General features: G+C 40.7%; 3 protein-coding genes across 10 annotated transcripts in view; all 3 read left to right on the plus strand.

The window, feature by feature from the left end:
• Positions 1-4,471, plus strand: part of naa40 (N-alpha-acetyltransferase 40, NatD catalytic subunit) — a 9,631-nt gene extending 5,160 nt beyond the window's left edge. The window contains exons 5-9 of one of the 2 annotated variants that reach the window (XM_034222052.1): positions 228-386; positions 480-563; positions 928-1,005; positions 1,404-1,598; positions 1,771-4,471. In XM_034222052.1, the coding sequence (XP_034077943.1) occupies positions 228-386; positions 480-563; positions 928-1,005; positions 1,404-1,551 (469 nt within the window). In that variant the 3' untranslated portion in view covers positions 1,552-1,598; positions 1,771-4,471. Of the gene's footprint in view, positions 1-227; positions 387-479; positions 564-927; positions 1,006-1,403 lie in introns of both variants that reach the window. The other variant, XM_034221969.1, reaches the window with a different exon arrangement.
• Positions 4,472-5,038: 567 nt separating this feature from the next.
• Positions 5,039-12,232, plus strand: b3gat3 (beta-1,3-glucuronyltransferase 3 (glucuronosyltransferase I)). 5 transcript variants are annotated; one of them, XR_004569500.1, is made up of 9 exons: positions 5,039-5,194; positions 5,740-5,847; positions 7,269-7,440; positions 7,550-7,733; positions 7,850-8,011; positions 8,360-8,446; positions 8,617-8,820; positions 10,257-10,409; positions 10,446-12,232. XR_004569500.1 is itself a non-coding variant. In XM_034221443.1 (9 exons), the coding sequence occupies exons 2-8, from the start codon at positions 5,754-5,756 to the stop codon at positions 10,353-10,355; spliced, it is 1,002 nt and encodes a 333-aa protein (XP_034077334.1). In that variant the 5' UTR covers positions 5,039-5,194; positions 5,740-5,753; the 3' UTR covers positions 10,356-10,385; positions 10,422-12,232. The 5 variants fall into 5 exon arrangements, 4 of the variants coding, with proteins under 4 accessions (XP_034077334.1, XP_034077255.1, XP_034077436.1 ...); XM_034221443.1 differs by having other exon boundaries at positions 10,257-10,385; positions 10,422-12,232; XM_034221364.1 differs by having other exon boundaries at positions 10,257-10,385; positions 10,434-12,232.
• Positions 12,233-13,413: 1,181 nt separating this feature from the next.
• Positions 13,414-23,615, plus strand: sb:cb1058 (cilia- and flagella-associated protein 251). 3 transcript variants are annotated; one of them, XM_034221804.1, is made up of 4 exons: positions 13,414-13,515; positions 13,891-14,106; positions 20,157-20,810; positions 22,312-23,615. In XM_034221804.1, the coding sequence occupies exons 3-4, from the start codon at positions 20,202-20,204 to the stop codon at positions 22,468-22,470; spliced, it is 768 nt and encodes a 255-aa protein (XP_034077695.1). In that variant the 5' UTR covers positions 13,414-13,515; positions 13,891-14,106; positions 20,157-20,201; the 3' UTR covers positions 22,471-23,615. The 3 variants fall into 3 exon arrangements, with proteins under 3 accessions (XP_034077695.1, XP_034077756.1, XP_034077636.1); XM_034221865.1 differs by having other exon boundaries at positions 13,435-13,515; positions 13,958-14,106; XM_034221745.1 differs by lacking the exons at positions 13,414-13,515; positions 13,891-14,106 and adding an exon at positions 18,019-18,624.
• Positions 23,616-23,876: the final 261 nt, after the last annotated feature.

A 23,876-nucleotide genomic window follows, 5' to 3' on the forward strand; every position in this document is an offset into this window, starting at 1 on the left:
TGTAATGCAGACACATTTAAGATGGAGGCAGAGAAATTGAATTAATCTCTCTGTGCCAGAGCCGTATTCAATTTAGCAAATGGCACTCTGTAAGTTGAAACTAAATGTATTCCATTTAGAAATCGTGTCCTTTCAGGGCAGCCTAATGATGGGGGGGAAATGCCAAATTACAGTTCCAGGCTACTTCATTTTGAGCTGACCCATTTTCTTTTGCTATACTTCTGCAGGTACGAGCAGAGCGAGTGGGGCTGGAAGGAGCGGGAAAAGAGGGATGAGATGAACGACGAGAGGGCGTGGTACCTCCTGGCCCGCGACGGAGACTCCGCCCCCGTGGCCTTCTCTCACTTCCGATTCGACGTGGAGTGTGGGGAGGAGGTTTTATATTGGTACGTTTCAAAGTGGATTTATTTTAACTTCTGGACTCTCACCTTTTTTACCATATGCTCACTGTGGTCTAACTTTTTGTGCCTCCTCTCCAGCTACGAGGTGCAGTTAGAGAGCAGAGTGCGGAGAAAAGGACTCGGAAAGTTCCTCATCCAGATACTACAGCTCATCGCTAACAGGTAAAATCAACTGCCGCCATTATAGTTAAAGTCATGATGTGTGAAATGCAGATGTTTTGTGTATTAAATCTGTATTAAATTAAGCATCTTTGAGTTTCCAGAAAAGCGCTATATAAGTCCCATGTATTATTATTATTATTATTATTATTATTATTATTATTGTTAAATCTGTCTCAGTAGTTGTATTTTTAGCATTTTCAGTCAGGAGCTTTGCCAATGTTGTATGAGGAAGGAAATGCTTTAAAACATGTCGTTAAACCTCTTAGTCATAGACAATGTGCGTTTGTGAGCAAAACTGAATGCAAACACAGCTTTAGTTAAGTTACACCAAAGGTAAATATGTTTCCTCTTTCTCTCCCTCCAGTACACAGATGAAGAAAGTGATGTTGACAGTTTTCAAACACAACCATGGAGCATACCAGTTCTTCAGAGAAGCTTTACAGTGAGTACACAGGCTTGTTTTTTAAAAGATGGAAAAATAGAAAATAATAGAAAGACCTGAATTGTTCTCCTTATTTAAAACATATTTGCCAACAGTGTTGGAGTAGGAGTGTTACTCAACAGCTCATTATTCTACAGGCTTCTTTAATCCCACTGTTAAAAGTTCAACATGAAGTCAGTCAATGTTATTTGTAGGTAGTGAGTGAGAATTAGTTGTAGTTAAAGGTATAATATCTCACTAATACCTAAATGTTTTAAAACTCGGGGGAATCTCTTATTTAAATGTATTTTGTTTGCAGATAATGGCGTTGTGTCCCCATTGTGTATGCTTCAGCTTTTTCTGCCATATGTGTTCATAAATGGACTTTTATGACCCCCTCTGTCACTCCACCCATTCAGGTTTGATATGGACGAGACTTCGCCGAGCATGTCCGGTTGCTGCGGCGACGACTGCTCTTACGAGATCCTCAGCCGGCGGACCAAACACGGCGAGGCCGTGGCGGGACACACCCACGGGGGCGGGCACTGCGGGGGCTGCTGCCACTGATCCCGCATCAGCTCCATCCTTCTCTCCGATTGGTTAAAAGCCAGCAACTTTCATTGGCTGTGTGTGAAAGCTCGAGCTGCTACTCTGCGAGCGTTTTCAGTTTGTTAAAAACGAACCGATGGTGCAATGTCTGGCTTCAGATATTGTTGTCGCATTATGGATTGAGATGTTGTTGTTGTTGTTGTGTATTCCTGCTACTAAAGGAGTATGCAGTGTGAGCTTTCACACATAGCTCCTTTCTCTCCTTCTTATTCTTGGTTTAAAGTCCAAGCTTTTCTCATTCTCTCCCAGTTAATGACAACTAGTAGTTCCAAATCACGAACAAATCTATGAATCCCATCCTCACCTCCTCACGTGCTGTACTGTCTTCAATCATTTTGCAGTGTTACTTAAACTCTGGCCTAAGGCTGTATTACAGAAACCGATCTTACAGTACATTTTTCTAAACAAATCATGTCCACACGCAAACAAACTTGAATTTCAAGCAGATACAGAGTTGGTCAGTTTCTGTTATACAGCCCAGGATTTATTTGGGACCCCTACAGGCTTCTTTCACTGAACCAGGGTCCAAGGATTAGGCTGGATGTGCTCTCATTTGAGTCCCAGAAAAACCGTTGATCTACAATGCTTTACTGTAAACCATCTGTTTAGGTAACAAAGAACTGCAGCTAGCAGCAAACTGCCCACTATTACACCAGATACAAATACACTTTTAGCACCACTCAGCTTCTCCATTCAGTTAATGCTTTTAATAATTTTTTTAATTTATGCCACAATATCTCAAATTGCCCTTTCCTTCATTTTCATTCCATTCTTCCCAATAATCCCAAATATCATCCCAGTATGCTCATTCAGATGTTCAACTTGCTTTGCTCAAGACATCGCTCTCATTTTGAGTTTTCTTTTACCACCATGTGTTGTCCTGTGCTTCACTTCTGTAAATTCCTTCCTTCTTTACGATGTTTCCGCCTCCGTTCTCATTGCTTTAATCTCCACTTTGCATCACTCCAGCTCGCCCCTTCGTTCACTCTGTTTCCTAGAGGTGTTGATGATAAACAAGTTGACGTTGACGCTACCTTTTTAGCCGTATTAAAAAAATAATACTAAAACCGTCCTCCATCCCTTCTCTTAAATATTTTGTTAGCATGAGCAAATCATATTGATTTACATGGATGAGGATTGGTAGAAGTCACCGTTTCCTAACGTGGCCTCTGAAGCTGTTAGGGTCAAAGATTGGCTCATAGAATTAATTTCAGAACACTGAAAGAGTTTTTAACGGCCATTATTCCTCTTCTTCTCCTCAGTCATCACCTGTTTCCCAGCCCGCTGTCATCAGTATGTATGACGGCATTTAAAATAGTTAGTAATCATGATAAATCAACAGCAATGCTGCTTCTGTGAGTGTGTCGTTAGCATTTCTTTAATATTTCCTACAAATCTTCCATTCACATCAGTGCATGTTAGAAGAATGAGATTGGAGCAATTGTGTGAAATGTATAAAGTTAAGGCGTGGAATTGTTTCCATTATCGATCAATCTGACCATTACTTTCTAGATTCAACTCTAAAAATGTCCATGCTGGATTTGCAAATGAATGTTTTTGCTCAGATTCTTTATTGATTTCAGATATCAAATAGGCAGTTCATCTAGGAAGGCTTCTATCTGTTTGATTTCATATCTGTTTACAAAGCAGTCAGGGTATTTTTGGACAGTTTTAAATACTGGTCGGCTGAGTTTTAAGCCCCATCTAGAAACCATCACTAAACTATTTAATTCCATGACTAGTCAGATTTGACTTGTGGGCTGGAGTTGTACAAATGTACATCTTAACACTACTGTGGGTGTAAAGATCTATCTAGTCCGGCTGTGTGAAGGGCTTCAAATGGTAAGTTTTTGAGAAGCTTTTTTAAAACGGGTCATATCAAGGCTCAACTTGAGATTTCTTATCGATTAATGCCTGGTGAAAGTGTGAAGCAGGGGAGACTGAAATGTGAAGTTAACGGACACTTTCTTAAATTTAGATACTGAAATATTTTCCGTTTCGAGTTGTTCCCAGACTACGACATATTGGTGTGTCATGCTTGTTTTTATCATGAACAACAAAAATGATTAAACAACATATTGCTTGTTTTAGACTACCTTCTGATAAAGTCATTTTTTTTACTGCATGGGTTACAAAAAAGAGGATGGTGTACATAGTGCTAGTGAATCAACCGACTGACAGTCTCTCTCAGGTTAATCAAACGTAATGGAACCTCATCTGTTTTATTTAACAGCCGCAGATTCGCTGGATGTGATTTGCCACAGCTCTGATCTTGAGTCAGTTTTTCTTTGTGTTTCATGCCATAGTATTTAAAGAAACTGATCCGAAGAATGTGATAACACAATTTTAAGGAGTTTAATGATGTGTTACAGTGAAAGGATAAAGCTGAAATGCCTTGGAAATGTGAAAGTGAATGACAAAAAAGTTTGAACTGACTGTCGATCAGTGCTCAGTAACATTAAATCCAGATAGGGTGGGCTGTCTTTTAAAAAAAAAAAGAAGAAAAAAAAAAGGTTCAACTAAAGTCAAAATATCTTAAGTAGGAAAATGAGCCTGAACTTAACCAGTTTATTTTAAGTCAGTGAGTATTTTTATTTTAGAAAATGGTTACATACCCTCACAAAATCCCAGGTCCTTCTGTTTTTTCTCTGTGTCTGTGTGTATATAAGCTGTTGTGGATCCATCTTCATATTCATTTCTTGCCTTTTACACGTAAAACACTTTTTAAACATGTTAAAAAGTAAGACTCCATGTTTGAGAGTGAGCGTTACAGTCCTGTCCATAAACGACAATGAAAGGGAAAACTAAGTCATTCTGCCTTGTCAGTGTTTTATTTGTATGTTACAAATAAAGGAAAGTTGTTTGACTTTTCACGAGATGCCCCTTTTGTTTTTTCATTGTCTGTACACTTTCATCTTTATTAAAAACAAATGTATTTTCAGAAATATACTAACACAGTAGCAACTTTTACTGTTTTCATGCATTATTCTAAGGAATTAGTAGCTTATTTTTACAAGAGACATGCTATTGACTCCATGGACAACTTTTGCTCATTAAACAGTTAAGAGAAGAGCTATTAGAGTTAATTATTAACCGAAATGCAGAATATATCTGAAGGAGACATACAAAGCCATACTATATGGATTACCCAAGATGTAATATGGTATCTGGTAAATTGAGCAACATGTAAATAGGGTCTGGAACTATTAAGACTGGCAGCCATGACATAACATGTTCGGGGCCTAGCTAGGAGTAAGGGCTTTCAGATTCTGGGCTATTGATTCAATATGTGTAGTCTTTATTCAACTATTTTTGTTTCGGAATAATTAGCAGCCACATAAAATAATAATTTAAGTCAAAATACATTTTGTATTGCTATTTTGCAGGCTTAATGTGGAACTACTTGTGATTGTATGAGCTCCCCTTATGGGGGGACTCCTTACTGTGTTGCACTGAAACCGGAAGTTGTTGGTACATTACTGCAATAGAAATGTCCGCGCTAATGTAGCTGTAGCCGAATGAGTGGATGCTCACCTCTCCAAGATGACATAAACTTTTAATCTCATAACTCAACTCTGTCTTCCACGTTTTCCCGCCTCTGGTAAGTGCGTAAACATGACAGTCGAGCTGTTTTCTGTCCAAGCAAAATGACAGGCTAACAGTTTAGCTAACACTGGTTCACCATCAAGCATCTTTTCGACCTTAGAAACAGCGTATAAAAACCTCCTCAGCTTTTACATTTTAGAGCTGGACATTTTATATTTAAGGCTAATAATGGAGGAGAATGCTATCTGAAATTTGGAAAGTTTTAAAACACCTGAACACCTTAAAATATTCAGTTACAATCTCCACTGCCTCGACGTAGTAATGTTTTTAATGTCTCATATACTTTATTTTGTATTTACTGTTTTTGTATTTCCATCTTTTGTTGTCTATTACATTTCAGCGTTTCTCAATTCATATTTTTATATTTTTTTAATTGTATCTTATTCTTTTACTATAATAAAGTCTGTTTTATTTTCCATCACTGTTTTCAAGTTCATTCTATCTATGCCTATTTTCAGTTATTGTGAATTCTGCTGCTATAATTGTATGAAAGGTGCTTTACCAATAAAGTTGACTATCATTGTATTGTCATCCTTTCAGCTGATCAGGGCACCATGGCAACAAGGATGAAGCTGAAGCTGAAGACAGTGTTTGTGCTCTACTTCATGGTCTCGCTGCTTGGCCTTGTCTATGCTCTGATGCAGCTTGGTAAGTGTTCAAAAGAAGTCTCATGCCCCGGCCACACGAGGACGAAAACGGTCGTTTGCGTTACTGTTTAGTGTCATATAGACCGTTCGGCCACAGGAGGACGACCGAATACGGCACTAAACGACTGCGTAAACGATAACGGGTCCCAAGGTGGATAGAACGGCATACGCAACGCTCTGGGGGGTCCAACGGCTCCGTGTGTACGCCCTATACGATCATTTTCTGATAATGATGAGGCAATAGCCCCGCCTCTCCCCACCTCTGCTGCTCACCCCCGCGTCAAAGTAAACTGCACACTGAATTCAGATTATTTATCTTTCTCTCGATATGGACCTAAACGCGAGTGAAGTCTAATCTGACAGGACGGAGACACGCAGCTCTGCTCACCTGCAGCTCCTCCCGCTGTGATGTGGCGGTGAACGGAGTAAAACACACACTTCAAGTCCGATCATCACCCTTAGCTATTTTAATTACCTCTCAAACTACCTAAACTAGTTATAAATATGTTTGTTTTTACTGTCGGCCGGGTCACTCATTACTGGATCAGCTGCTGCATGAAACAGACACTGGCGCTGTCCAAAGAGAGGGAGGAAAAGAGAGGCTCCGTGTATTTTATTATTATAATATATAGATTCGTTATTCATTTGTTTTAAAGCTCAATAAATAACAAAGAAGACCTTTGACCGGCACTTTTATAATTTTGTCGGAAGATTTAAACTTTAATACACGTTGACTGGCGAAAAACTCTGCCCGGTTCCCTCGGCCCCCACCGCGGAGAATAAACAGAAGGGCAACCATGACAACCATGCTTCTTCGCTGCTTTTGTGGAGGAAGTTACAGCGCCACGTACAGGCTCCTGCATATGTACTGCAGCTTCTCCAGCGGTTGGAGCTAAACGGAGCGGTCTCGTGTGGACAGACACTATCCGGATGACTATTGCGTGTGGACGGAAGCTTGTTTGTGATTGCGTTTGTGTTAATCCTATGCGTTTAGCCGTTTTCGTCCTCGTGTGGCCGGGGCATCAATTGACCTTTTTTTAACTTCATTTTTGAGATTGTCAAAACAGTGGATGGATCACTACTATAAAGTGCCCTATAGCAGTATTCAAGCCAGTATGCACAACACCAGGGCATTCATTTCATTAAAAACACATTTGCTTTTCCTACAATAACATGTAAAAATGTCTGCTGTGAACTCAAGACTTTTATAGGCTATGTCCAGGATTGATTTATAGATTGATTCCCCATTAATAAAGGTTTAAGAAGACTATCTTAATCATCACAAGTAACATATTTAGTAAAAAGGACAAAAATACTCAAATATAATGCAGTTATTCCATTACCAAGATGACAACGCAAAAACAAATCCTGTTTTACTTTTGTTCTTTAACTTTCTTTTCTGTTGTGACTGACTCTTTGCAGGTCAGCGCTGCGACTGCTCAGAGCACGACTTGCCTAAAGACCGTACCATATCACGGCTGCGGGGAGAGCTGCACCGTCTTCAGGAACAAATGAGGAACTCGGAGGCTACCAAGAAACCACAGAAACCTATAACTAATCCCACCATCTTTGTCATCACCCCAACATACGCAAGGTAGCCGGGTGTCCTTACCTCCTCACCATTAAGGTCCTCTCCACCCTCTTCTATTACTGTCTGTTTCTCTTTTCCACACTAACACTCCTCTTCTCTGATTTCTATGCAGGCTGGTGCAGAAGGCCGAGCTGACGCGCCTGTCGCAGACCTTCCTCCATGTTCCTCAGCTGCACTGGATCGTGGTGGAGGACTCGCCGCACAAGACGCCGCTGGTGTCCGACCTCCTGGTGAAGAGTGGCTTGACCTACACACACCTCCACATGCCCACCGCCAAGGACCGCAAACTGCAGGAGGTGGGTGGAGACGAAATCGCAACAGTGTGAATTAAAACACACATATTGGCAATTTGGTATTTTTTCCTGATTTAGGCATGATGAACAAACAAGTGTTTTGAATCCGTCCCCCTCAGAATGACCCCAGCTGGCTGAAGCCTCGTGGAGTGGAGCAGAGGAACGAGGGGCTACGGTGGCTCAGAGAGGACAGAAGGGCTCAACCGGGAGGAGACAACCAGCAGGGAGTGGTCTACTTCGCCGACGACGATAACACATACAGCCTGCAGATATTTGAAGAGGTGGGTGCTGGACCATGTTTAATTTGATGATCCTCAACTGATTTGGTTTGTTGCCAATGTTTAAAGAATCTGCTGGAGGGAGCGTCTGGTTTTTCAATATTTGTTATGTTGGCCATGAGGGTAGTGCAATAGGTCGCCATTGTCAGTATGTGCGTCTGTGTATTGTGTTTGTTCAAACGGTGTATGACTGATGATATGTGTATGTCTCTTAATGTCCACTATGTTTGTATATGTACATGTATGCTGAACTGCAGGACGGAGTCCAGAACACATTTCCTAACGGGGACAATAAAGTATATCGTATCGTATCGATGTGCCAGTATTAAAGTTCCTCTTGTGTTTCTTCAGATGAGGAGTACCGAGCGAGTGTCCGTGTGGCCGGTGGGGCTGGTTGGAGGGATGAAATATGAGAGGCCCGTGATCGAGGGAGGAAAGGTCGGTGCTTTTCATGTTGTGGATTCACACTAAGATAAATAATGATCACAATGTGTTCTGCTTCTTTAAAGAAAACCATGAATTTACTGACAAATGTACAAAAAACAGTTTGTGTGAAAATGACTACCTTTACAGAATATTATATTTGTGCTCTTGATGATTCTCTGAAGGTGGTGCGCTTCCACACCGGCTGGCGTCCCAGTCGTCCCTTCCCGATGGACATGGCGGGCTTCGCCGTGTCCCTCAAACTGGTCCTGGCCAATCCCGAGTCCTGTTTCGACGGAGAAGCACCGATGGGCTTCCTGGAGAGCAGCTTCCTACAGGGACTGGTCACCATGGACGAGCTGGAGCCCAAAGCAGACAACTGCTCTAAAGTACGAGTGTGTTATGTGTGTGTTGGAGAGATAAGGAGCTCAAGTCAGAATATAGAAACAACATGGACACTACAAAGAGGATGACATTTATTTCAATTGTATGTCCATCCGTATGTGCTGTAGCAGTTTGAGGCTTTATATTAGTGATCCTAGTCAGGGTTGGGAGGGTTACTTTGTAAATGTAATCAGTTACTGATTACTGAATACATGGCTCTGAAAGTAATCCGAATACAGTTACAGTTACGTGTTTTAAAAAAGTAACGTGATCAGATTACTTTTAGATTACTTTCTTTTTCCATCACAGATGTATGTTTTGGTGTACAGGAGACACAAAAAGCAAAAGGAAACTGAATGTGTTTTTACTGTTTTAATGGCGTATCAAGAGCACAACTGAAACATCACATCTGAAACGATGTAACAACATAATACACTTTTTGGGGATGCAGCTTGGGATGTGAGGAGTGAGGGACACGGCTTTGAACTGGCGTGTCGCCTTCTGTCCTGCCAGTGTTGGCAGGACATGAATTAAAATGTCGAACTCGGACTTCATTTTAAGGACATTACGGCCAGGGGTGTAGAGCTATATTTGTTTAAGCACCGGATTGGCAAAACAGGAGAGTGTGTGCACCAGTCTGCCTTGATCTATGTATTCATGTCTGTGACTCTCACAGTATTTGCTGCCCGCAGCTGTTTTATAGAAGGAAAACCTCCTTCACTTCATGAAATCTCTGCAGCACCAGGAGGCAGCGGGAGGGTTAACTCAGCCTCTGAGAAGACGAGTGCGCAGTGCCTTTCACGCACCGCCTTTCACGCACCGCCTTTCACGCACCGCCTTCACTGTGTTTACCTTCAGAATCATTAGAAAGGCTAAAGAGCGGTGTGGCTGATGTGTTTAACCACACCTCTACACACACACACACGATTTAAATGCAGACTTTTGTTCCTCCATGTTACGTTGTTATTGTTTCACTGAGCGGACCCGCACATTTTTTTCAAACGCTCCCCTTTTTGGTCCATCTGCGCCGTTTTGTGCGCTGTGATGATTCGGCTGTACCTTTAGTAATGAATATTAAATGTTGTGAGGAAATCTTTCCACCAATAATTCCAATAAGTAATCCAAAATGTATTCACTTCAGGTTTACCAAAGTAACTGTAATCAGATTACTCGTTTTTCAAATGTAACGCGAGCTGAATACAGTTACTTGATTTTTGTATTCTGATCACCGTTACATGTATTCCGTTACAACCCAACCCTGATCCTAGTACATCCCCTATAACCACAAAGATATTACTTTACCAGACTTTTGGGGGTTTTGATCTAATAAATACAAATGTTTAGTGATCTAAATCACACTACAAGGACAGCCACTAATGTTATCCTAAAATTGACACAACTATAAGTAGGATTTTGTATGAATTTCTTGTGTGTTTTGCAGGTGTTGGTGTGGCACACTCGGACAGAGAAGCCCAAGATGAAGAGGGAGGAGGCTCTGCAGGCTCAGGGTTTGGGCTCTGACCGTGCAGTGGAGGTCTGAGGAACACAAATAAACACACACAAAAACACTCACACTCACACACACACACACACACACACACACACACACACACACACACACACACACACACACACTGTACTCCACTGTATAATGCTGCATATGTAACTGCGTTGTAAATACTGTAAAACAGGAACAACTATCTGTTAGAGGTGTATTATCTGTTATCTTTTTTATGTCAGATAGTAAATGTATGTGTGTGTGTATATATTGAGTGGGTGTGTGTGTTGTCACAACAGTGTATGTTACTGTATGTGTCAGGTTTTATTTTATTACAGTGAGTTAGTGTCTTTGTCTAGCAGTCCAGTGGAGGACGATTCTGGAGGTTGCCTGATGGGGGCGCCATTTTTAAATATTGCAAAGCCATGCTGTTACACCACCAGGACATTTCTCCTCTAAGCTCATTACAGAGAGCCATGCTTGCATCATTCACTTGTTTACTTGTGTTCAATGTAAATCCTGCAGTGTTACTCACTCCTGATGGTTGTTCTTTAAATGGCTCTCTTTCCATTAGCCTCACATCTTCACTGATTTCTGACCGGGGCACAGTTGCAAGTTTGCAACGGAGCACTTTATTCATGCATGGCTTCTATTACGCGTGATAGGTGTCTGTAAGTCTGTACTCAACCATATAGATGTGTAGTTACATCCACCAAGGAGGTCATTTTCTCAGTTGAGTTTGTTTTTTATACCAATGTTATGGATTCATTACTGGCCTGACTTCCATGAAACCTGTGGAAAGGGATATAGCGTGGGCAAAGGAAGAACCTATTCATTTTAGAGCAGATTATTTATCACTTGTAAACAGACCACATGAGCAGTCGGAAAGCACAGACTTCTGTTTAGGTCGTTTCCATTGGAAACAATTATATGTGTTGTATCCATTTCAGGGTTTGTATCTACCTCTAAAATGTTACGGAATTACCTTTTTCCTTTGCTAATGTTTTCACCCTTCTATCAAGTTTCACAAAAGTTTCCCTGACCCAGAAAAACAAACCAAACTGAAATCATAACCTCTTTGGCGGCAGTAAAAACCATCACCATCATAGGCATGATAATAATCTTTTATCCAACCTGTCTAATCAAAATGCATTTGCAATCAAAGTACAGTAATCGTATTGTGGATCAGTGGTGCATTTCTTTACAGATAAATATGCTATAATAATAGAAAAATAGTTGTATGAATGATGTTCTCACATACCTGTGTTACACACATGAGTGGTGCAACTTAGCAACAGTGTGGTGCAACAACAACACCACCACATACAGAATGATACGGTTCCACACCCGCTGTGGCTTCAGTGTTAATGCTGGTTTTCACAACAGCTTGTTCTAGCCTGCATTTTTATATGTATATTTTTAGTGATGCTAAAAACGTAGGGCTTGCGGAATCCATTTAAGAGCCCTGAATTAAGGGATCAACACTACTGAAACTCATAGAAATTCCAATACAGTATGCAATAAGCAGGTAGAAAACATGTCGTCTGTGTTATATAATCGCTGATGACAAAAAAAGACTTGAATTTGCCTTTTATAGGCAGGGAATCCCTGGTAATTTACACTAGCTGTGTAAACGCTCTAAATATACATTGAACTTCTCTATTTTGCTTGATTATCTTCCATTACACCTTCAGAATTTAGAAGATCAAAAGAACATCCCAGCAAAGGAGTGCTGCTCAGCTACTGTTGTATGATAGTGTAAAAACAGCTAGTGTCTGCTTTAATGTAATTAGTGCCTGTATGTCATTTCTCTACTGGTGTATTATGTATTTATTATTGTAAGAATATTGTTCTACACATGGTACAATGTGATGATGTCTGTCATTGACCTTGAAAATAAACATTAATAATATAAAATATGTTTTGTCATTGTTTTCTTTAAGGTTAAATGATTTATGCTCATGTTTAAATGTTGCTCTTTGGTGTTTGCAGGCAAAATGGATGGAAGAAATGTGAGTTTTATATTTATCACCTGCTGATATGTGATTATTTTTTTGGAAAAAGTACATCTGAAGGCTGACGACCTCTAATACAATATGATTTTTCTCTTCAATGCAGATAAACATGGCAGACATTGCTTAGCTTCTGTTCCTCCAAACTAGAGGTCCATGATCCACCATAGTTTATACACTCACTCTAGCAACCCCACTTCCACACAGCCCTTTAAGTCTTTTTATTATGCAACACATTTTGGATTCTGACCCCAACTATTATAAGAAATGCTGACTTGAGCAAAGAATTCTAGAGCGCTTACTTAATGTGATCTGAATTGCAGCCAAGAGCACATCTGTTGTGTGCCCCCCCCCCCCCCCCTCCTACACATGAGCAAGACACAGACTGAAAGTTGTTTAATAATAATAATAATAAATTATATTTATATAGCGCCTTTCAAGGGACCCAAGGTCGCTGTACATGGTGGACAATCAACAACAAACAGACAATCAATTTATCAGTTTACCGCTTTGTAGTTGTTTTGGTCTTATTGGTAGTTCATTTTTGACTATTGTAGTTTTACCTCAGCCTTTTCTGTAGTCATTTTGTGTCACCATCAAGTAGTCGTTTTGTGTCTCTTTTTAGTGGTTGGTGACTTTCTGGTGTAATTTATTGAATATTTGTAGTCATTTTGTGTCTATTTGTAGTTGGCTGATGTCTTTTTATGCTCATTTTGTTTCACTTACATTTCTCTTTACATTTCTCTTTTCATTGTGTATTTTTATGTTAATTTTGAGTATTTTTTACATTACATTGCATTTAGCTGACGCTTTTATCCAAAGCGACTTACAATAAGTGCATTCGACCAAGAAGATTCAAACTTGAAGAAAACAGAATCATATAAGTACATCAGGTTTCATAGAGCCAAACATTTCAAGTGCTACTCAACTGGCTTTAGATAAGCCAGTCCTTTATCAGTATATAAGTGCTTTGTTAATAGTGCTATCTCTCGAAGTGGAGTCGAAAGAGATGAGTTTTCAGTCTGCGCCGGAAGATGTGTAAGCTATCTGCTGTCCTGATGTCAATGGGGAGCTCATTCCACCATCTTGGAGCCAGGATAGCAAACCCACGTGTTTTTGCTGATGGGAACTTGGGTCCCCCTCGCAGCGATGGTGCAGCGAGCTGTTTGGCCGCTTCACCAGCACTGCTGGTACTTGTTATGTTTCTCTTTTTCGTCGTTTTTTGTGTCTGTTTGTATTGTCTTTTGAGTAATGTTAGGTCTCTTAGAGTCGTTTTTGGTTTCTTTGTAGATATTGTGGTAATTTTTAGTTGTCATTTTGTGTCTCTTTGTATTTCATTTGTATAGATAGATATGTGTGTCTCTTTGTGGTTTCTTTTTCATATCTGTTGTGTGTGTCTTTGTCGTCTATTTGCAGATGTTGTTCAACCCTCTATACATTTTATGGTCTCTTTGATTCTCTTACTCATTGGCACATGTCATCTTCTTCAGTGATCCATCCATGACTATGCTTGTATCTTTTATCACTTTTGTCTGCCTCTTTATGTTCTAACATCTCTGTTTTAGGTCTTCCTGAACTGTCACCAAATCCTGTGATTACAGTACCAAACCCTGACTTGTCCCTGCTTGACAGACGGTAACCATGGCAACCTGCTTCCAGCGTCCGCTCACCGTCAGCGATGATGACCCCAGTGGGCGAGGATACACAGCTGAGGCTTTTACAGGCCGCTGTGATTGACAGCTTTTACGCCCCCTGTGCCCGCAAACTGACTATATATGGAGGTGAGAGTCTACCTGCGTGCCACAAACACACACACACACACACACACACACACACACACACACACACACTCGATGAGGGTGAAGTGGTAGGTGAGAGGAGCTGAACTCATAGTCGCACGCCATGTTTTCATCCACTGCCACTGCCTGTGACAGTAGAAAGTAGTTTCTTTACTGTAGACCTTAAACTATTATCATATACTCTGTCATGCTTTCCATCTTAAATAACACACATCTCATTTAATTTGTGTGCGTTACTGCCGGTGTGTGTTTCCCCTCTGTTGGTGTGTCACGGTATGCATGTGTGTGCATGTTCAAGTAGGTGTGTGTGAGCTTTACATCCTCAAACTGACCTTAGAACAACATGTGGATAATTACTCAACACGCACACACCCTGACACAGTGTTAGCATAAAAACAGTGAGATAACATTCAAGCTAATCTTACAAACACATACCTTTCATAAACAAATACCACCTTATCAGGAAAGAGAACCTTATAACATAATATAAATGAAAGGAAGGCAAATAATGTCCTTTTAGAGACAGCCATTTTGAACGTAGGTCACACGCCTCAAAACCAACATACGTTTTTTGATGTGAAGACATTTAAAAAGAAGCGCTGCTGGGTCTTTGGGGTGAAGCTTGAATCCTGCATGTTCTGTGGTTGTTTTATCTTGTGAATGGATAATCGCATTGGTGGGAAATTAATCACACTGTAGAGTTTGTGAAGAATAATAATGGCTTCATTTCCCATGGGCAATATGGATTTTAAATTACGTGTTGCAACCAATTTAGATCTCCATTTTTATTTATTTTTTAAATCAAGATTCAAAGGCTCGATTGTGATAAATCAATAGTTGGCTCTGAAATTCTTAATTACCAGGCTCCTCAAACCGTGCAACATATGAAATACAAGACATAAAGGAAATAAGTAAGAAAGAAAGTGCTATAAAATGGTGCAAGTTACACTATAGTGCAGGTAAAAGGGAATAAGACAAACAATGTGCATAGAATGAGATTACATTACATTACATTGCATTTAGCTGACGCTTTTGTCCAAAGCGACTTACAATAAGTACATTCGACCAGGAAGACACAACCTTGAAGAAAACAGAATCATATAAGTATATCAGGTTTCATAGAGCCAAACATTTCAAGTGCTACTCAACTGGCTTTAGGTAATCCAGTCCTTTATTAGTATAAAAGTGCTTTGTTAATAGTTCTAACGCTCGAAGTGGAGTCGAAAGAGATGAGTTTTCAGTTTGCGCCGGAAGATGTGCAAGCTATCTGCCGTCCTGATGTCAATGGGGAGCTCATTCCACCATCTTGGAGCCAGGATAGCAAACCCACGTGTTTTCGCCGATGGGAACTTGGGTCCCCCTCGCAGCGAGGGCGCAACGAGTCGTTTGGCTGATGCAGAGCGTAGTGCACGCGCTGGGGTGTACGGTTTAACCATGTCCTGGATGTAGGAAGGGCCAGATCCATTCGCAGCACGGTAAGCAAGTACCAGTGTCTTGAAGTGGATTCTAGCAGTTACCGGAAGCCAGTGAAGGGAGCGGAGGAGCGGAGTGGTGTGGGAGAATTTAGGAAGGTTGAAGACCAGACGAGCCGCTGCATTCTGGATGAGCTGCAGAGGTCGGATGGCACATGCAGGTAGACCAGCCAGGAGGGAGTTGCAGTAGTCTAGGCGTGAGATGACGAGAGCCTGGACCAGAACCTGAGTCGCTTTCTGAGTCAGCTGGGGACGTATCTTCCTGATGTTGTAAAGCGTGTATCTGCAGCAGCGGGTTGTAGCAGCGATGTTTGCAGTGAAGGACAGGTTGTTATCTAGGGTCACACCCAGATTCCTTGCAGTCTGAGTCGGGGAAACAACTGAGGTGCCGATGTTGATTGTCAGGTCAAGAGTTGGACAATATTTTCCCGGGAGGAAGAGCAGCTCAGTCTTGTCAAGGTTGAGCTTGAGGTGGTGAGCAGACATCCACTGAGAGATGTCAGCCAGACAAGCAGAGATGCGCGCGACAACCTGGGTCTCTGAGCGGGGAAAGGACAGAATTAATTGGGTGTCGTCAGCGTAGCAGTGGTAAGAAAAACCATGCGGGCTAATGACTGATCCGAGCGAGTTTGTGTACAAGGAGAAGAGGAGGGGACCAAGAACAGAGCCCTGAGGGACCCCCGTAGTTAATTGACAAGGGTCGGACTCAGACCCTCTCCAAGTCACCCTGTAGGTACGGTCTTTCAGGTATGAGGTGAGGAGGGAAAGTGCAGAGCCTGAAACTCCAAGTTTTTGGAGAGTGCGAAGGAGGATCTGATGATTCACCGTGTCGAATGCAGCAGACAGGTCCAACAGGATGATGACAGAGGAGAGGGATGCAGTTTTGGCAGTGTGCAGTTCCTCCGTGACAGCAATGAGAGCAGTTTCTGTGGAGTGACCTGCCTTGAAACCAGACTGGTGCGGATCCAGAAGGTTGTTCTGATTGAGATAACAGGAGAGTTGTTTAAAGACAGCGCGTTCAAGTGATTTAGACAGGAATAGCATTGCCCCCCCTAGTGGCTGAAATATGTTAGAGCATTACTACTTCTAAAACTGTTCCAATACAAATATTTCGTATATCAATATTTTAATAGATGTAATATAATGATTGTTACAATACAAATCTGAATAATATCATGTTTTGTTTGAAATAATTTCATTTTTGAGCAGTCGCATGTTGTGACAAGTGTGTGTGTGATGTGTGTGTGACGTATGAGGTTAAGAACACAAGTTCCCTCGCTTTTTTTTACATACAAGTGATTCAACTATTATATTACAATAACATATGCGGCGATTTTTAAAACGTCTAATTTCTGGGACGTTTAAGGCGTCTACTTCTGCACTAAGTAGGACACTGGTTAATAATATTGTAGCGTGTTCAAGTAACCAAGGGATATAGTAGTTATCAAATAAGAATAAGATGTGCACAGTTATGATAAGTTTTACAGATGTAATGCACTGTTGTTGGGGGGAGAGACCGCCCCTTCCATATGAGTGTGTGTGTACGGCGGGCATGAGGCGTGCATGAGGCGTGGATGACGAGACGAGTTGTGTTCGTATGTGGAAAAGTCATACTCAGTGCGGTGAACGCTGGTTTTATTGCTTCTGGATCCGTAGCACCCCACGCAATAGTTGGGACTGTGTACTGACGTCAGTAAAAAAGGTTTGCCCCCCCAAGCGCAAATGTCAAACTCCGCCTATGAGCCTGCCCCTTTCACTTTATGTCATCCTTGTTATCAGATGTGTCACTTAATGATGATTCATCGTTCATGGCTAAAGAATGAAGGATTAGAGAAAGTATCCATGGAAGGAGACGTAATAACAAAAACTATTATGGTACTTATATTAGAAGAGGGTCTTGAAATTCATACAAAACCTACCTCAGTGAGATAAATAAACTTCAGCTCGAGAAAAAACTGCCACCTGTTGTTTATACGAAAGGCTGGGCTCCTCACTAGAGGTGAGGTGTATTGCCTCATACATTAAGTTATACGTTTGCAAAATCAATCAAATGTAGGTCAATTATGCTTGATACTTCAATATGCTTACATCACAGCTCTCCATAGGTTTTTCATTTATTTTGTTACAAAAAGTATTGGCAGCTCATTCCTTAAAACAGAAGCCTCAGATTGCTCATAATAAGGGGAAATAGGAAGGGTCTATTTCAAGATGGTTATGCAAATAAGTTATTTTTATCAACTAACATTTGTTAGAAAATGTTTTCAACTTGAATTGAGTCAATTTATTTCAAATGTTGGTCTTATTAACAGATAAATACTACTGTGTAATATGTGTTTACATATATATTATAATGTACAATATGGGGAAAGTACAAATTTGAGGTGTGGGCTATATTCCATTATACAATATGGACAACGGGCTGCAGTTGGCCCCCGGGCCGTAGTTTGGACACCCCTGCTCCAATGAGTTATGTGCTGTAGATTTTTATGAAAACCTTTAGAAGGTCACATCTTTGCTCTGCTTATCCGTAACGACAGAGGACGTACTGGTTAATGATTGATATAAGAGTAGAATGTTTGCTTCAGGTGTTAGGATGTTTTGTCAGTTGGAATATTTGATCAGTCGCTCACGAGGCCCGTATGTGAGTGAAGGTAGCTGAAGCTTTGAATCAGAACTTTATCTCCAAGTTAGCATGTGTTTAAGGATGTGAAGAGAAGGTGTGTGTGTGTGTGGTTACAGAAAGAGAGTGCTTTGCTGCATGTGTGTGTGTGCTCTGTGTGTGTGTGTGTGTGTGTGTGTGTGTGTGTGTGTGTGTGTGTGTGTGTGTGTGTGTGTGTGTGTGTGTGTGTGTGTGTGTGTGTGTGTGTGTTTGCTCTGCTGACGACAGAGCTGCAGGTCGGGGGGGTGTGTGATGCTGTGTGTTAGGGGAGTATCCTGAGTGAAACACACAGGAGATTTAACTCACACACACACACACACGCACACACACACACAGAGGCAGAGACGAGACGACAGAGAGAGAGATCAGGTAAGACTTATTATATTATACTTGCATTGTGCTTATTGCTACACTATGACAACCTTCAAGATTAATGATCATGTGTCTATAAGTTAGTTTATGTAAGAAAACATGTCACTTGTTTTCATATCTGTACCCTCTTAGAAAATATTCTCGCAAAAGTCACTGAACTGACTTTAGTATTTGCTCTCCTGCTGAGAGACAGAAGGGGAGATTTGAATTGTTCTCTAACATGATTAATATTGATGTAACACTCGGCAAGAAACGTAATAAGAGTACTTCCCAAAACATCAAACTTTTTGTTGAACTGTCTTAGTGCTTTTGTTTACAATAGCTGCTGTTTAAAAATAGTCAGCATAAGGGCAAACTGTAACTACAAATATGTTTTCTTTAACCATCTTTTTGTGAAATGTAGATACTGGCAGGCACTGGTGTAATGCAGTGAAGTACATTTACTCAAGTACTGTATACTTAAGTACGATTTGGGGGTACTTTTTTATGTTATGCTACTTTACATATTTAGATTCTAAGGTAATACAATATATAAATACATAAACTATGATATATAATTATAGGTTAAGATATCCAGCAGCAGTATATGAAGTAATTCATTCAGCTCCACCTTAAACAGCAGTGATGAACACTGAATAATAATCCAGTAATTTGATATATATGATTCTCAACTGGGACTTTACACACAATTAGTACTTTTACTTTTGGTACTTTAAGTTTATTTTGATGCTGATACTTTTGTACTTTTACTTGAGTACGATTTTGTGTGCAGGACAGGAAATACTCTGTTACAGGACTACTTGTAACAGATTAAAAAAATATATATAACTGAAATAGAGCTTGTGACAATGTAGGGTTGGATTGTGAAACATTTAAAGGCAAGCTATATTGAATCAAGATAAACAGTTTTCTCTGCACAGCGATGGCCGACGCAAAATAACCTCTATAGCGCTAAACTCATATTTCTCATTTTCTCTGGATTTGATCCTACATTCTTCTAACTCTAACTAAAAACAAGCCGCAGTCGGGCTGTCTTTGCCCGTTTTTAGACAGAGTCAATGGAGTCATTGATTTCAGCTGCTGTACAGAATCCATCTGGTTAAATCAGTGACAAAGTCTGAATCTGTGTGTTTGTCTCTAGCTGATTACACTGACTGTGATCTGCACACACACACACACACACACACACACACACACACACACACACACACACACACACACACACACACACACACACACACACACACACACACACCACACACACACACACACACACACACAGCACTGCTAGTACAACAGATTATAAGGCAGATACTACAGTATGCTATGTAGTTCAATGCATACCATTCACAGCCTGCCAACAGCTACGCATACCCTAAGATTATTTTACGTCCTGGTCTCATTTCATGGCAATTTCTCGTATGAGATTCTCTGGCAGCTATATGATTGTGTGTAAAAAGACACCCAAAGAATGAGGTGAGGGTTATGTAACGGTGTTAATGTCTCATCTATTCCAAATGATCTTTCAGGTGACGAGAAAGGAGCTGTAAAGCAAGAAAACTAAAGACGGAAAGATGACAATTGGAAAGAACTCGAGGAAAAACTCTGCCCGGAGCTCCATCCGGGCCCCAAAGTTTCTGGACAAATCCAGTGGCTTCTACGGCCGCCTCGATGAGCCAGAGACCCCTGGAGAAGGGGAGGAGGTGAGGGGACAAGAAGTGGAGGAGACAAGGGACAGCAACAAAGAGGCAAGCAGCCCAAGTGTGGTGCATGTTTCTGAGAAAGAGGAAGTGGAGGCGTTTGACCACAACGAAGGGATGATAGAAGACGATGGGGAGACTCTCCTCCAGAGGAAACCCAGCCGCCGCAGCAGCAGGTGGAGCAGAAGCTCCAGGAGGAAGCAGAAGGAGGGGAGGGTAGAGCAGGACGCAGCCCAGGAGGAGAGGCCGAGCGCGGGCACAGAGAGTACAGACACCAGGGTGATGATCCAGGTGGAGACAGGAAAGGGGAAGGAGTCCACGATGGTTCACTTCCCTGTTCGAGAGGATGAGGACGACCAGGTCCTGATCAGAGACAAGAAGAGGGGGAGGGAGGAGGAGAGAGAGGAGGAGAGGAGGATGAAGAAGGAGCAAGAGGAGGGGCTGAAGGAGGGGAAGAGGAGTACGGTGAAGAATTATCGCAAGGTGAGAAATTTGAAAAAGAGCCTGATGATGTGTGAGAATGTATTTACTTTTATAAAGGATAGACACTACAGTTGAATATGATAAATTAATAGATATACCCCCAGTGTATTGCTTACATTAACACAACTATCTAGCGCTTAGGAGGTGAAGGGAAAGATGTAAGTTGGCCTTTGATAAAAACATATTGTAACTCCACCGACACAAGTTACAAAATTAGTCAAATAAACACCTACATTTATATTTGTTATGTTTTCTTTCCATTAGTCTGGAGGAAGACATGTTCTGGATGCTTAATAGCCCAGCGTCACCCCCCTGGTTAAATGTTAAGCCCCTCAGGGTTTGTCGAACAGAGGGGTAAAGTTCTCCCGCTACATGCTGGGCTATTAATCACCATGGTAACTATCACCCTTAATAATAAACCACCGGCGGGGTCAAGGTCCAGCAGCCATCGGTGCATGTCACCATCTCACTCCCTTCCTCTAGTAGGATTCTTTCCTTTACGTCACGTTTAATTACCAGCAGAAATGGAGCTGGAACAGGGGGGACGCTCACTAAAAGCCACGGAGCTGCGCTGATTCACATGTTCCCAACCATTTTCTGCTTTCTTAGACACACACAGCGCAGAGGTGACATTCCTGTGGCTCCAGTATCGTGTTCTTTGATCAGTGGAACCAAGTCTGGCAGTGTTGACCCGCCTGCTAGGCTCACACCATAAAAACATTCCTCTGTTAACCAATCAGAGCCACCCTCACAGCCTGACCTCTACACAATATTAGTTTTATAAAATGATTAAAAAAAAAACACAATTATATAAAGTGTTCGACATTGACCAATCGATTATTAGATAAGGACAATAAATGTTAAGTTTAGCCCTAAACAACCCATGGAGACGAGACAGTCCATTTGTTTACTTTGACATGTTTTCTATTGCTTGTAAGTTCACAGCATGGCAGTTGACAAATAAAAATGTGAGTTTTGTGAGATCCAGAAATCTTGAATTTGTCCCAAAGCAGTGCAATGTCAAAATAAAAAAATTCAAAAATAGGAATAAAGTAAAATAATAATAATACAATTTCAAAAAATGTATGTCATACAATAAATCAGGTGGCAGCCAGTCATTGCAGTAGTAAATTGTAAAACATGTATATTCCACTGTGTTATTTCACAACAGTTACAGTATTAAGTAGTGCAACAAAGGAGCAGCGAGAGGGAGGAATGCAAACAATTCAAAACATGTATGCAGAATAACGTTTGCATCATAAATAAAGAGGAATTAACTGGGTTTAAACATTTTTAGGAAGGTACAGAATCATAAAGTCAAGGGAAAGAAACAGAAAGGTCAAAATGACAACAGCAAAGACACCACATCACTACGTCCACGTCACCCTAACAAACACATAATGAGTTATATTACAAACATTATTATCATGTAGTCATTTCCAGGTTGTTATTTTGGATTATTTGATTGCATTGCTAACCTTTACCCTCCTCTTTCGATCAGGCTTTGGACCGAGCGTTTCGCCGCGGCTGGGAGGCCTTCATCACCAACCTGTACAGCGTCACCCTCACTCCTGTGACATCATCCTCACCAACATCTGCATCCTCACCTTCATCCAAGAAGAAACATCAACACAACTCTGTGCTGGCCGAGTTTCAGTAGAACTTGGGAGAGACATGGACAATAAAACTTAATATTTAGTTATTCAAATTGTGATTATGCAGTTTATGATGGACAATCCTGCCTGTGACATTCACTTTATAGTCTCATGAGTCATACCAAACATGAATAAGTTATTATCAAGTTTTTATGTCAATTTGAGGCCATTTTGAAGTGTCTCTTAGAGGGACATTTTCGAGATGAAGGCCCCTGATTGAGTTTTACTTCATGATGTGAGGAAGCCATACTGTTAATTTTACATTGAAGTCTATGGGACTGGCTTAAATGTAAAAAGCCTGTTTTTATGTGACTGAGTTAAGGTGGTTTTCCTCTATGTTGCAAATTCAAATCACATCTTAGCCCCTTCATTTCGGTCCACTATTAAGAGCTTGGAGCACTAATGACCCCTCCTTCATTTTGGTTTTGCACAATGAAACTACTAAAGTGTTGACGTGTAACCAAAGGGAAGGACATTTCCAACCGTGTAGCAATGACTGATAAGTGGAGATATTTACATTTCTGTTTGTTAATCATTGCCATTCAAGGCTGTTTGAGAGCTAATCATTAATAAAAGGAGAGACGAACACACACAGCTGATGATTATTTAGACATTTTGGGTTGTGATTAACGCACATTTATGTTATTACTTTTGTAGAAATTGATTTTTTTCTCAAGGACTCACTGTTAAAATATCTAAACCTAGGTTATTGAATTTCACAAATGAAATGCACATGTGTTTGACTTCCTCACTGTTTGTTCTGGTGAAGGTTATTAACCTGAAGGGGCAGGGTAGGGGAGTGTTTCAAAGAAAAGCGTATATAATTTATAGCCTGGTTATAAATCACCATAGCTTTTATTGTTAACATTGCACATAAAGTTGGTTATACGTGTTTTAGTATCACTCATTTTTAATGTATTAATGATTTCAATTGTCACAATGAAATATGAAATGTGTACAATAGGCCTGTGTTAATTTCCTGTTGTCCAGTATGTGTCTGGACTCTTGCAGACTAGACTGAAAAATACTTCTAAAAATGTTGTGGTTTTTTAAATTTAAAAATCCTTTTGTATCCTAATCATTGCTTCTGCAGTCCAGAACCAGCAACAAGAAGCACTTTTCTGAGTAAATAAAGATTTAATTTATTATACTGGGTGTGTTTTCATGTTTAAATGAACAAGTTGTAAAACACAGCATCATGTAGCATCAAATAGTGACCAATGAAAATGCTCAAATCCATAAGCAGATCCATCTCGAACCTGCTGAACTTCGATAAGGAATGTAAATATGTAGTTATCTAATCTTAAATATAACCTTTACAAGGGAACATATAACCCTTTGAACACCAATATGTTTCAGCTTGGCCTTCAAACCATGAGAGTTGCTAGAGTTTTGAGCGTTAAAAAACTTT

This window comes from Gymnodraco acuticeps, unplaced genomic scaffold (assembly GCF_902827175.1).
Source record: "Gymnodraco acuticeps unplaced genomic scaffold, fGymAcu1.1, whole genome shotgun sequence".
In the NCBI taxonomy this organism is placed as follows: domain Eukaryota; kingdom Metazoa; phylum Chordata; class Actinopteri; order Perciformes; family Bathydraconidae; genus Gymnodraco; species Gymnodraco acuticeps.